The 14,296-nt window shown below is 47.9% G+C and overlaps 1 protein-coding gene across 1 annotated transcript in view; it reads left to right on the forward strand.

The window, feature by feature from the left end:
- Positions 1-2,887: 2,887 nt before the first annotated feature.
- The window catches only part of Pcbd2 (pterin-4 alpha-carbinolamine dehydratase/dimerization cofactor of hepatocyte nuclear factor 1 alpha (TCF1) 2), a 47,626-nt gene continuing 36,217 nt past the window's right edge, over positions 2,888-14,296 (forward strand). The window contains exon 1 of the mRNA XM_013016045.1: positions 2,888-3,038. Within this exon, the coding sequence (XP_012871499.1) occupies positions 2,952-3,038 (87 nt within the window). The 5' untranslated portion in view covers positions 2,888-2,951. The remainder of the gene's footprint in view (positions 3,039-14,296) is intronic.

The following is a 14,296-nucleotide window of genomic DNA, read 5'->3' on the forward strand; positions in this document are numbered from 1 at the left end:
CCTCCGTGGGCCTCGCCGCGCGCACGCGATCACGTGACAGGCGCCGCGGCCCCACGCCGCCTGTCTGCGGCGGCTGAGACCTGAGGAGCACGGTTCGAAGCCAGCCCGGGCAGGAAAGTCCGTGAGACTCTGATCTGCAATGACCCACTCAGAAAACCGGAAGTGGCGCTGTGGCTCAGTGGTAGAGCGCTGGCCTTGCATGCATGAGGCCATGGGTTCGATTCCTCAGCACCCCAGAAGCCCAGAAGTGGCGCTGTGGCTCAAGTGGTAGAGCGCTCGCCTTGAGCTGAAGAGCTGAGGGACAGCCCAGGCCCAGAGTTCAAGACCCACCACCGACAAAAGAAAAACTCGGAGCGGAGGCGCTGGCTTCACCCCCGTGGTCACTTGCCCGGCTTGTCTTGCTGCTGAGCTCTGGCAGGCGCTAGTGATCAATCCCATCCCTTTTTGGTGGCTGACACACACACACACATCATCTTTTCTTCCCCGAGACTCTCAGCTTCCGTGCTTTAGAAATTAAAGTTATTGTGGAGTCAGTTTGGGGGTGGGGGGGTGGGGGGGTGAGTTTTGACGTGCAGAGCCACCTAGTGGAAAGACGTGGCATTGAACTCGCTTGTTCATTCCAAGGGGATGGTGGAGTCCGTTTTGAGATTTCCTAGAAGAAATTTAACATAGCTGGGTGGCAGTGGGGCACTAGTGGCTCACATCTGTCATCCTAACTACCCAGGAGGCTGAGATCTGAGGATTGTGGTTCAAAGCCAGGCCCGGGTAGAAATGTCTGTGGGACTCATAGCTCCAAGGAACCACCAAAAAGCTGGAAGTGGTGCTGTGAGTCAAGTGGTAGAGTTCCAGCCCTTGCCTTGAGCACCCAGGCACCTTTAAAACAAGGACTGGCACATCAAAGGTGCCGGTTAGAGCTCACTTGAAGTTTCCTAAAAGGAACTGAAAAGATAATGGTAGAAGATAAGCCCTTTGCTCTATTGCCCTGAAGGTGGACAATATCTGGCTTGTCTTGAGACCTAAGATGCTAGTGACCAAGTAGAATTATTCCCTCAGGGAAGGAATGAATAAACAGACTTGGTTTGAGGGCTGCTATGTGCTAGGTAGGCTAGCTCTGGGGGTCTTAAACATTTTAGAAAATCTTGGCAGGTAGGTTCAGTAATATACCCACTATAGACAAGGTGACTGGAATTCAGAGAGGCCAAGTTGGTTCACACTGTAGGTCTTGTGTAGATTACTGCAACGGCTCCAGCTGAGGGTAGGCCTTCTACCAGAGAGACTGTCAGGTAGACAGAGTGGCTTGGCTCCATTTCTATCTGAGTCCTGCTACTGACACCTTTGAGGAGCCCTGCCTGCTTTTGATCTCAGTGGGAATGTTTGTGGCCCAGCAGGAGACAGACAGCTGCTGCATAATCCACTGAGCCTTCAGTGCTTGCCTTTGTAGCTACATTGGTACGGATCAAAGGCAGTTTTCTGTTTCTTTTCTACAGTTTTCCCAGTTGGTGTTTTTGTGGGGGTGGGTGGGGACTTGAACTTGATAGCTAATGCTTTCACTCATTGGCAGGTGCTCTATCAACTGAGCCATGCCTCCAACCCGAGTTGACTTAGAAGTATTTAAGTATATCCAAGTATATCTAAATATAAAAGTGTAATACATCAAGATACAAATATGTTTATATAAAGCATGAAGTTTAGTGAACATTTTAGATTATTTCACCAGGTAGGTTATTTCACACACACCAGGTGTGTGTGTATGGGTGTGCGTGTGTGTGAGTGTGTGTGCGCCAGTCCTAGGGCTTGAACTCAGGGCCTGGGCCCTGTGCCTCAGCTCTTCAGCTCAAGGTGAGAGCTCTACCACTTGAGCCACAGCACCGCTTCTGGCTTTTTCTGATAAGCTGAGGAATCAAACCCAGGACCTCATGCATTCGAGGCAAGCAGTCTACCACTGAGCCACCTTCCCATCCTCTCCCCCCCCACCCCCAAGCTTCTTTTTGCTCAAGGCTAGCACTCTACCACTAGAGCCACAGCACCACTTCCAGCTTTTTCAGTTTATGTGGAATTGAACTGAGGAATTGAACCCAGGTCTTAATACATGGTAGGCATGTACTCTACCATTAAGCCACCTTCCCTGTCCCTCTGTGACATTTTTTCTAATGACTAGTTCTTAACAGCAATTTTTCTTTTTTTTTAGTGTGTGTGTGCGTGTTTGTGTTTGTTTGCGTGTGTGCACGTACATGTGTGCTGCTGGTATTGGGGCTTGAACTCAGGGCGTTATGTTTATACTTGCCTTTTCCTGCCCAAGACTGGTGCTCTTCCACTTGAGCCATACCTCTCCTTTCATCCTTTTGCTAGTTCATTGGAGATAAAGATCTCAAGGACTTTTCTACCTAAGCTGGCTTTGAACCTCGATCTTCACATCTCAGCCTCCTGAAGAGCTAGGACAAAAGGTGTGAGCTGTTGACATCTGGATCTACATCTTGTCTTCAGATGAAAGTTATGTATTGTTGGGGCCGGGAAGGTGGCTCAGTGGTAGAGCGCTTGCCTTGCATGCCTGAGGCCCTGGGTTCGATTCCTCAGCACTACATAAGCAAAAAAAAAAAAAGAAAAGAAAGTTATGTATTGTTTAAAGAGTTCAAGCCTTAGCTGGGTACTCGTGCTTTACACCTTTCATCCTAGCTACTCAGAGGAGCTGAGGATCAAAGTTTGAAGCCAGTCTGGGCATCAAAGTCTCTAAGGCTCTTTGGTGAAAAAAAACCAGAAGTGGAGACATGGCTCAAGTGGTAAAGCACCACCCTTGAGAAAAAGAGAGCACAAAGCCCAGCACTGCCCCCTCCCCCCAAAAAAAACAACAACAAAAACAAGAGTTCAAACCTCTCCATTTTCAGATCTGAACTGTGGTGTCCTCATAGTCTGCAGATGTCCAGTGGCTGACAGCTGAGGAGAGGAACCAGGCTATGCTCCCTCTGAAAGCAGCAGGATGGTCGGAGTTAAGGGACAGAGACGCCATCTACAAGGAGTTCTCCTTCAGAAATTTTAATCAGGTAACTCAGGATTCTTGCGAGTGCCAATGCCTGTTTCTATTACCCAAAGTTGTCACTTTCTGATGCTCATGGTTGTTGGTTGTCTGGTCCCATTTGGAGCCAAGGTCCACATCACCCCCCCCCCCCTTTTTTTTTGTCTGTTATGGGTCTTGAACTCTGGGCCTGGACGCTGTTCCCTCAGCTCTTCAGCTTCAGGTGAGCGCTCTGACACTTGAGCCACAGCACCACTTCCCGTTTTTCTGGTGGTTCATTGGAGATCAGAGTCTCATGGGCTTTCCTGACCAGGCTGGCTTTGAACTGGGATCCTCAGATTTCAGCCTTCTGAGTAGCTAGCATGATAGGCGTGAGCCATCGGCACCCAGCCGACACAGCCCCCCTTTCTTAAGAGTCCAGTGATGGGGTTGGGAGAGCATGCTTATGGATAGCTGGATAGCTGCTCCTGCCCCACTGGGCAGGTCTCAGCGCTGGGGGAGGGGAAGCTTGGGTTACTTGTAAAGTCAGATTTTGAATCCACCATTGCTTTGATGTGGTATTATTCAAATATTTAAATAACATTTAAATAACATTTAAATAACATTAAAAGAAGGTGTGAAGCCGGGGCGCAGTAGCTCACGTCTGTAAGTCTAGCTACGCAGGAGGCTGAGATCTGAGGATTGCGGTTCAAAGCCAGCCCGGGCAGAAAAGTCCAGGAGACTTTTATCTCCAATAAACCACTAGAAAACTGGAAGTGGTGCTGTGACTCAAGTGGTAGAGCACTCGCCTTGAGCTGAAGAGAGCAAGGACAGCGCCCAGGCCCAGAGTTCAAGCCCCATGACCAACCAAAAAAAAAAAAAAAAAAAAGGTTTGAGTTTTGTTTTTTTTAAATCTATCAGAGGGGACATAAATGAAGCCATTTGAGAAGCACACACCTGCTTGCCTGATTTCCTCCTTTTTTTTTTCTTTTCCTGAGCAGTTTAGTAAGTATTTTATCTTCCTATAGTTGTATATCTGCTTATAAATCATCTTGTAAGCTTTATCTTCTTCCTAGTGCCCTTCCTTTTCCTAAGCCCAGTAGTCAGCCCTTGAAGCTTTTCTTAAAAACCTGACCTCCCCTTTTGGAGACTCAGCCTTTACTAAGCAACTTCCATTTGAGCCCAACCCCGTTTAGAGAGTCATCTCCCATGACTTAGCCCTTCAGTGATTACTCCACTGCGTTTACGTAAGGTAAATGCTTTTGGCTATTTCATGTTTGTTCAGTGAGTTCAGTAATCCTTTGGACAGATTTATTGTTTTTATTTATGGTAGGTGTCAGCCTTTCGGAATGAGACCATGTTTGCTTAAATGACCGTCCATTGTGCCTGGCACAGTTCTGGGTCCAAATGGGCATGTGATAAATGCGGACATTGATTGCAGTGTTTGCTAGTTTCCTACAGGGCGTGTGAGGACCAGATTTCCACTACCCAATCCCTTGGCCTGTTTTCCTAGTAAATGCCATGGGCTCCACTGTGCTGCCTGCCCCATTCTGTTCTCCATCCGTCTGGCTGCCAGCCATCTGCTGTGATTCCCCAACTGCAAAGGAAACCCGCACCGCGCAGACTCCCCGTCCCCGTTGCCCCACGCCGCTCGACAGCTCTTGTCAGAGGCTTAGCACCCTGTGGCTGGTGGCAGGGGATCCCCTTGGTACAGTAAGCTTTTGCATAGCTCTAGGTAGCATTTTCCAAGCTTATTAAAATTCTTACATGTGTACAGCTTGACTTCTTTAAGCCTGGGCTAATTTATTGGGCTTGAACATGTGGCTTAAAGTACTTGAGTGGTGTTGCCTCCAGGCTCTGCCCATGAGTCAGTCCTGCAGCACCAAGCTAGCCCGACGCTCCAGGCACCTTCAGAAACGGGAGCCGGGGAAGCTGAGCAGAGCTTCCTTGGTGAATTGTACTGTTCGTTACTCCCTGAGACATTGCATGACTCAGGCTTCTCCTTCCCTACCCCCCTGCCCCCGCTCGGCTTCCCCTTGAACCCAGCTTTTTAGAAGAAAGAGGCAGCTGCTGAGAAAATCAGTTGGCAGCAGGGAAAAATCTCAGAGAAGCAGCACGAGATGCTGACTTGCAGTTTTCTCTTTTCCTTTTAGTTTTGGGTTGGTCCTGGGGCTTGTACTCAGGGCCTGGGCTTGTCCCTGAGCTCTATTTTGCTCAAGGTTAGTGCTCTGATCATTTGGGCCACAGCTCCACTTGTGGCTTTTTTGGTGGATCATTGGAGATAAGAGTCTCACGGTCTTTCCTGCCTGGTCTGTCTTTGAACCTCAGTCCTCAGCTCACAGGCTCCTGAGTGGCTAGGATGACAGGAGTCTGTTTTCTTGCAGGTTCCTGTGATTTCTGCTCATGCAGCGGCACTGTTACTGTGAGGACAGTGGTAGCCCTCTGGCTTATGGTGACCAGGACACACCTGTAGTTACAAGTTGGGCTCATTGCTGTGAGGGAGCATCTCAGAAGAGTGTTGGGAAGACTTGTGATGGTTTGGGGCTCCAAGTTCTGAGGAATCCATGCTTTGCTTTGGATTCGACGTCAGGAAATAGGCAGTTCTAGGATTCAGCATTTTAATAAATCTTACTTATGCGGAGAATACACTAAAGTAGGTCAGAGCTGAAGTTGGGTGTGTGCGTGGGGGGAAAGCAGTAGCTACCAGCTGGGAAATATGATGTGGTAGTTTGTGGCTTGAACAAAGTTGGTGTTTGACCTGTATTCAGAAGTCATTATTAGAGCACTCTGCTTTTGTCCTGATTTATCTGCTGTGGGTGCTATGTGCAGAGTGAACCCCAGCTGGTATGGCCAGGGGCACCTGTAATCCAAGCCCCAGGGAGGCTGAGGCAGGAGGGTCACAAGCTTGAGCAAGTTTAAGGCTAGCCAGGGCTGCATTAACAAGTTGGAGGCTACCCTAAGCTACCTAGTCACACCCTGTCTCAAAAACCAAGCAAAGCCAGTTGCCCGTGGCTCACACCTATGATCCTAGCTACTCAGGAGGCTGAGATCTGAGGATTGCGGTTCAAAGCCAGCCCAGGCAGGAAAGTCCAAGACTCATCTCCAATGAACCACCAGAAAACCGGAAGTGGCACTATGGCTCAAGTGGTAGAGCGCTCGCCTTGAGCTGAAGAGCTGAGGGACAGCGCCCAGGCCCAGAGTTCAAGCCCCACGACAGGACTTTCTCTTTCCCTCCCCCCCCCCCCCCATGCCAAAACAAAATCAGAAAGGAGAGTGTAAAGGCCTGGTTTTGAGTTTTAGGTCAGCCCTCACACACCAGGAGCTGCTTCCCCCGACCCTATACTGGGGCTTGAACTCAAGGCCTCACGCTCACTTAGCTTTCGCAGAGCTGGTGCCCTACCATTTGAGTTGAGAGACAGTGGACACTATGGAGGTAGCAGCGGAATTGGAGAGAAATGTGGCGTGTCTCACGTAGTCTGCTGATAGGACTGAGGTGGTTTACATGCTCACGTGCGCGTGCGCACACACACACACACACACACACACACAGAGGCTGGCTGATGGATGAATGTCAGAGGAAGTAGTGTCAAGGGTGACCCCAAGATTTGGTTCAGGGTGTAGGGTGAAGGACGGTGCCTTTGATGCCACCTGTGGAGCTGTAAAGAGGGCAGGAGGAAGAAGAGGGTTAAGAATCCCATTTTGGACACATTAGGCTTGAAATGCTTCGTTGTCATCCAGGTGGAGAAATTGGGTGAGCTGGTGGCGGCCTACGTGTCCTCACCTGTTTGAGAATTGTCAGAGGGAAGTTGGGCATCATGGTGACACAAGTCTGAAATCTCAGCCATGGGGAGGCTGAGGTAGGAGGATTGTGAGCTGAAGGCCAGCTGGGGCTACATAGCAAGATCCTGCCTCACAGAAAAAAAGTCAAAACGAGTAATTGTGTGAACAGAGTTCTTTTTTTCTTTTTGGTCGGTCATGGGGCTTGAACTCGGCTTGGGCGCTGTCCCTCAGCTCTTCAGCTCAAGGCGAGCGCTCTACTGCTTGAGCTCCAACGCCACTTCTGGTTTTCTAGTGGTTATTTGAGATAAGAGTCTCACAGCCTTTCCTGCCCAGGCTGGCTTTGAACCGTGGTCCTCAAATCTCAGCCTCCTGAATAGCTAGGATTATAGGCATGAGCCACTGGTGCCCGGCAAACAGAGTTCTTTCCAAGAGAGGATAGGACTGAAATATAGTATGTCCTTTGTCATGAGAAAGAAGAGGGAGCCAATGGGTATGGAAGTAGACAGATTGGGAAGAACTTGATTGCTTCTGTTTTGTTTTTGTCCGTCCTGGGCTTGAACTCAGGGTCTGGGCGCTGTCCCTGAGCTCTTTTGCTCAAGACTGCCTCTTTACCACTTTGAGCCACAGTGTCACTTCAGGTTTTCTGGTGGTTCATTGAAGATAAGAGTCTCATGGACTTTCCTGTTCAGGCTGGCTTTGAACATCGATCCTCAGGTCTCAGCTTCCTGAGTAGCCAGGATTATAGACATGAGCCACTGAGGCCCAGCCTGCTTCTATTTTTTGAATGAAGCCTTCAGCTGAGAGCAGGTGGGTGTGGAAGGGGGCGTGGCCTTGGGGATCTGGAGCAATAGAGAGAGCAGTCATCTAGAGGTGAAGATGGTGGTCTGGGGCAGTGTGCTTGCGGCTAAGATGTTTGAACAGTTTGTGGGTTTAGTCTTGCCCCGTGCAGCTGCCTTGGCAGGGTTGGGCGGAGGTTTTAGGACTGGGTTGAAGGAGAGCTGGGCTTCTGCTGGGTGAGTGCTGTGGAGCAAGAGAATAGCGAAGGGGATGAGGGTGTGTGACAGAACGGTGACCTGTGGCCCCTCTGTGGGCAGAGGAGGGAAGGCTGCTACGGAGGAAGACAGGTGAAGAGGACCTGGGAATGTCATTCGAGCCAGTGTTTTTGGAGGCATCAATTGGGCAATGCCTGGTAACTTTTTGTTTTTAATTAAACACAGTGAGCTGAGGATCGAACTCAGGGCCTCACACAGACTAGGCAAGGACTCTTGTAAAACCCGTGGTCCTCATCTAGAGATTTTCTTCTCGAAGTAGTCCTACCTGTATTGAAGTTGGGTGTGCATTTGTTGTGAGCTGTCATCGTCGGTGCACGTCTCCCTTGCTGCATGTCTGTCCTCAGCAGGAGTGGGGAGAAACCAAGAATTCAGCTAGACAAACTGGAGGAGACCACCTTCCCTAAGGATGATAGCTACACACACTTTGCTTGCTTGTGGATGGTGCTTTACCACTTGAGCCATGCCTTCATTCTGGCTTTTTGATGTTTTTTGTTTTTGTTTGAGATGGGGGTCTCTTGGACTTTTCTGCCTTCAGACTGGGATTAAACTTCAGTCTTCTAGGTCTCAGCTTCACGAGTAGCTAGGATTACAAGGGGCTTAGCCACTGGATGCATGGCTCAAGTGGTTTTTAAAAAAAAAAAACCAAAACCAGCCATGGGTAGGCAAACTTTGAGTGAGACCCAGCAGCCCTGAGTTTAAGCTCAACAACTGGCAAAACAAAACAAAACAAAAAACCCAGAAACTAAGCAAAAAAGCTTTGCCAGATAGAAAGATACATTCTGTGTGGTCTTTTTTTTTTTTTTTTAATAGGTTATATGTATTTTTCAGGATTTATTTTTGGAGACAGGATCTCACACTACATAGCTCATGTTGACCTTAACTCACAATCCTCCAGCCTCCACTTCCCAAGTACTAGGATTGCAGCTGTGTACCACCACACCTAGCCTTTTTTTTTTTTTTTTGGCCAGTCCTAGGCATGAACTCAGGGCTGGGGCTCTGTCCTTGGGCTTTTCTTTTTCTTTTTAATCTTGAGGCTAGCACTCTACCATTTGAGTACTTCCAGTTGTTGTTGGTTTTGGGGGTTTTTTTGGTGATTAATTGGAGATAAGAATCTCACTGACTTTCCTTCCCAGGCTGGCTTTGAACCATGATCCTCCGATCTCAGCCTCCTGAGTAGCTAGGATTATAAGCATGAGCCCTTGGTGCCTGGCTCTGGCCATTTTTTTCCTCAGTTCTTTACAATAGTATTCATTGGTTTACAACAGTTTTTTTTTTTTGTTTGTTTGTTGGTCGTGGGGCTTGAACTTAGGGCCTGGGTACTGTCCGTGAGCTTTTTTGCTCAAGGCTAGTGTTCTACCACTGAGCCACAGTGCTGGTGGTTGAGGTAAGAATCTGATGGACTTTCCTACCATGGTTGGCATTGAGTCACAGTCCTCAGATCTCAGACTTCTGAGTAGCTAGACTTACGGGCAAAGCCTGGTCCCTTGAGAAGAGCTACTTAGCTGGGTCCTGGTGGCTCATGCCTGTAATCCTAGTTACTCAGAAGGTTGAGATCTGAGAATTGTGGTTTGATACCAGGCTGGGTGGGAAAAATCTGAGACTCATCTCCAATTGACCACTAAAAAACCTGAAGTGGCATTGTGCCTCAAAGTTGTAGAGCACTAAATTTGAACAGAAGAGCTAAGGGAAGTTCAAATTCTATGGCTGACCACCCCCCAAAAAAAAAATAGAATTACACTTGCTTGGGCATTATAATTTTAAGTAGCCTGCTTGCTGTATGAAAAATGGTATCACAAGTTTGCATTAGTATATTTTCCTATGGAAAATGAGTTATACATTTTAGGAATATGTTTGCTGACATTGAAGCCTGTTAATGCTGTTTTTTTTTGGCTGGTCATGGGGCCTGAGCTCTGGGCCTGGGCACTGTCCCTCAGCTCTTCAGCTCAAGGCTAGCACTCTACCACTTGAGCCACAGTGCCACTTCTGGAGCTTTTTGCTTATGTGATGTTGAAGAATCTAACCCAGGGCCTTATTATGCATGCAAGGCAAGCACTCTACCACTGAGCCACCTTCCCAGTCCTGTTTTTTTTTTTGTTTGTTTTACTAAACAATTGGCCAGCAAAATGGACTTGATCTTTTCTTGGAGGTTCTGTGGTTCCACATAGTCTAAATTCATTTTCTCCTTCCTTCCTTCCTTCCTTGCTTCCTTGCTTGCTTTCTTGCTTTCTCTTTCTTTCCTGTGTGTTGGTGTTTACATGCATGTGTGCTGGTTACTGTGGTTTGAACTTGGGGCTGTCCCTGGGCTTTTTATTTTCTCAAGGCTAGTGCTCTACCATTTGAGTCTCAGCGCTACTTCTGGCTTTTTGTGATTACTTGGAGATAAGAGTTTTTGGCTTTTTCCTGCCTGGGCTGGCTTTGAACTGTGCTCCTCAGATCTCAGCCTCCTGAATAGCTAGGATGACAGGTGTGAGCCACCAGTGCTCAGCTCATAAGTTAGTTTTCTAGCTTCTGTGGGATTCTCCTAGCTTGGGCAGTTGAAGTGGTTACAGGTGATGTGGCAGGGGCTCTGTAGTGACATTTTGTGCTGAGACTCAGGCAGGGAGTTTCCATGCTCTGAGCGCCTGGACTCAGACTGGGTGGGGTTGGCGTTTGCAAAAGAGTTGAGCTTTTCTATTCTGTTCTATTCATGTAGACATAAGGAGGGAAAGGTGTGTAAGTGACATTAACGTATTCTTGGGTGTTTGGCAACCGAAGGGCGTCTGCCTTGAAAGAACAAAATGTCACTTAGAAATGTGGGTGTGTGTGTTCCGTAGCAAGAAAAGATTTTTTTTCCCCTGTGTATCATCATATATAGGGATGATGAAAAGCTTACAAAACCAGAGGACAGTCTAAGCTTCAGAAGCAGGTGTGGAGGGGAAGCTTTGGGGTCCAGGAAACAGCTCTTCCAGGTGCCAGCAGGTGGAGCCCTGCAGAGCCGGAGCAACCACCTGGATATCACCCCGGTGCAGGCTCTCCCCCTTCTCTCATGCTTAGAAACTGGGAGGCTACCCTTGTTCCTCAGGGACCCACGCTCAGTATCAGAAATAGGTGGGCAGTGGTGGCAGGGCACTACGCTTGGCCTAGTAAAGGAAGGATTCTGGGTGGCTCCATGGAGTTTCCTACTGGTAACAGCCAAGGCCCAGGCTTAGTGAGGAGCCCCTGCTCCTCCTGTGCCTCTTCTCTGTTTCATAGATCACCGAGTTGGGCTTGAGGTGGGATCGTATGCACTGGCTGCTGCTCTGCACTGTCCCTTTCCAGGAGACGCTTTTACCTGCTTCACCCAACGGCAGGGTCCCAGCTCCGTCTACTTTCTAGCTTTTCTCACATTCACATTTGTTAATTGATGCTCCTGAAAGACTACGAGAGCCAGAGAGACCATGTTCTGTGTCCCTAGCACGTATGACTTGGTGCTTTGTTCTTTTCCTGTGCTCAGGGAGCTCCTGCTAGAGCAGCTGAAAGTTACCACTGCTCACTCACTTTATAAAAATGTTTTATTGAGGACTTGGATAATAGGCTTTGGTTAATATTTAAACTGTGACATCAGAGTCTTAATACTAGAATAAAAACAACTGTCAATGGAAGTCTTCATCTTCTGCAGGGTTTTGGTGGACATCTCTGTAGTTGTCTTGGGAGTGAATTTATTTAGACTTTTCTTTTTCTGGTACTGGGGCTTGAACTCAGAGCCTGGACACTGTCTTTGAGATTTGTTTGGGTGCTCTACTGATTGAGCCATATTTCCATCACCAGCTTTTTGGTGAGTCATTGTAGGTAAGAGTGTTATAGACTTTTCCGGCCTGGGCTGGCTTTGAACCATGATTTGCAGAACTCCGCCTCCTGAGTAGCTAGGATTAGAGGCATGAGCCACCAACACTCGCCTTCTACTTGTGTTTTTTAACTGGTTAATTGGAGATAAGAGTCTCATAGACTTTCCTTCCTGAGCTGGCTTGAACCAAGATCCTCAGATCTCAGCCTCCTGAGTAGCTAGGATGACAGGTGTGAGATACCAACAATCTGGCTTTGGGTTTTGTAATTTTTCTTGTGCACATCAAAGTTGAGTCAGCAGTGCATCTAAGTGCCACCTGTTGAGAGCAGGAAGAGCCTCCCAGACAGGGTGCACAGGACATGACATCATGTAGGCTAGAGAGTGTCGTTTTGTTTTAAAGGTTAGGCTGATAATTGGGCATTTGGGAATAGGCAAAGGGAAAACTGGTTATGACACTGTGCGTTTAGTACATATCCATTCCTTGGCTTTGTTCAATAGTTCTCCTTGGAATAGAGAGTAGAGACTTTCATAGTTAACAAACTTTACCTAAACCTCGGAAAGTAATACAAATGCATCTGTTACTTACGTTGGCCTTCACTTTGGAGTTCTCCTAGAGTTCTGGGGAGCCCTGGGCAGGACTGGAATCTGAGTGCCGGCGTCCTCCAGGGGAGGGGAATGAGTCTATACAGAGTGAAGCCTTCTGCCAACCAACTTCAGGACTGTCCAAAATGGTCAACCCAGGCAGATGGCATGGGCAGCCCATGAGAAGCATACGAGTGTCCTCTCTTGCACCTGACGACTTGGGAGACTTCTCTGGCCATGGGCTGCAGTGGGGGGCGGGGGGACGCTCATCCACCCTGGACCCCAAGTACCGTGGCTTAGAGTCTTGACTCTGTGGTCTGTGTCAGACCTGACGTGTATGTGTAAGAGCACACGCAATAGATGAGAGCAAATGTGAACCAGGTGTCAACGGTGTGCATACGACACCACCACCATGCAGCGAGGGCGCGCACGGGCTCATTACACCGCCCTTTAATAAAAACGGACTTTTAACTGCATCAGTTTTTCTTAGTCATGTAGTAAATCTCGTGTTTACAGAACTTAGCCCTGAGTATTTTATAAAAGTCAAACAGCCAAGACATATAATTTCCTCCACAGTCTTTGTCTTACCTCTTTACATGTGGCGTAAAAAAAATCAGGTGTGTAAAAAATAAAAACGCAGTTTGGGCTGACGTGAAAGGTATTCCAGATTTATGCCTTGCAGATGATATTGGTATGATTAATGCGTTCATTGCTTTTTTTTATTGCTTTTCACAGATAATGGACATGGCGCATGGAACATGCTGTGCTTAGACTTTTGCCAGGTTTAGATTGTGAATATCAACAGATGTTATCATGTGAGGGCCATAATTATTATAAAATAAAAAAAAATTGTCCTGAAATGCATTGACATAAATTTCACTTATGTAAATTGCTTTTTATTAGTATAAAACCTTAGCATAGCTGTTAGAGCTTGTGGAACACTTTAGGTGAGATTAACTTGGTATAAAGTGGTCACCAATGGGTTGCTTTAAATTTAACTGACAAGAAAATAACAGTGGAGTTAGGAGATTACTGAGGCCCGTGTTGCTGGTCCCACTGAAATAGGCTGAAAATGAATGAATAACAATGGACTGCTGGCTCAATAATTGCAGAAAATAATTGGAAGGAGCTCTTAAAAAATAACTTCAAAGTATTCTGGTCTTGCTCTCTCATTCTGTTTTCTGTTTTTCTTCAACAAGACTGCCTACTGTTTCATTTCATTTATTTATTTATTTTATTGGTCGTGAGACTTGAACTCTGGGCCTGGGCGCTGTCCCTCAGCTCTTCAGCTCAAGGCGAACGCTCTACTGCTTGAGCCACAGTGCCACTTCTGCTTTTCTTGTGATTTATTGGAGATAAGAGTCTCACGGACTTTCCTGCCCAGGCTGGCTTTGAACCGCGATCCTCAGATCTCAGCCTCCTGGGTAGCTAGGATGACAGGCGTGTGCCACCGGTGCCTAGCTTGCCTACTGTTTCAGTATGGCCGTGATCACGAGTTTGCACAGTGAGTTTGGATGCTCGAGGCCTGTGGCATTACAACTATGGCCCTGATGTTTCAGAATGTGGGAATGGGGGCTGCTCGCCCATCCTGGGGGCTGGCCAGGGGCCAGTGGCCGACTGTCCACTGGAGACACTTGGTTCAACAACGTGAAATGGTGGGCGAGGTTCTTCTTCCTTGGCACTGAGCTCTCTGTGTCCTTTTAAAGAAAATGCAGAGTTGTAGCATCCTTTCTCCTGCAGTGAATTCACCATCATGCAGTCCTTCGGATCCAGGCTAGACTGGAGCGTGAGAACACATTCACAGACTTGTGCATGTGCTCACACAGGAGCACACGCCAGTCCTGGGGCTTCATTTAGGTTCTTACGCTCTGACTTTAGGCTCTTGCTCAAGGCTGGTGCTCCGTTACTTGAGCCATGCCTCTACTTCTGTCTTTTTGGTGGTTAGTTGGAGATGAGTCTCGTATAGACTTTGCTGCCCAGGCTGGGTTTGAACCTCGATCCTCAGATCTCAGCCTCCTGAGGAGCTAGTACAAATGAGAGCCACCGGCTTGTGGCGACATTAGGGAATCTTGCAGGTGGCGCTGAGCTAGA

This window comes from Dipodomys ordii, unplaced genomic scaffold (assembly GCF_000151885.1).
Source record: "Dipodomys ordii isolate 6190 unplaced genomic scaffold, Dord_2.0 Scaffold29, whole genome shotgun sequence".
NCBI classification, from domain to species: Eukaryota; Metazoa; Chordata; class Mammalia; order Rodentia; family Heteromyidae; genus Dipodomys; species Dipodomys ordii.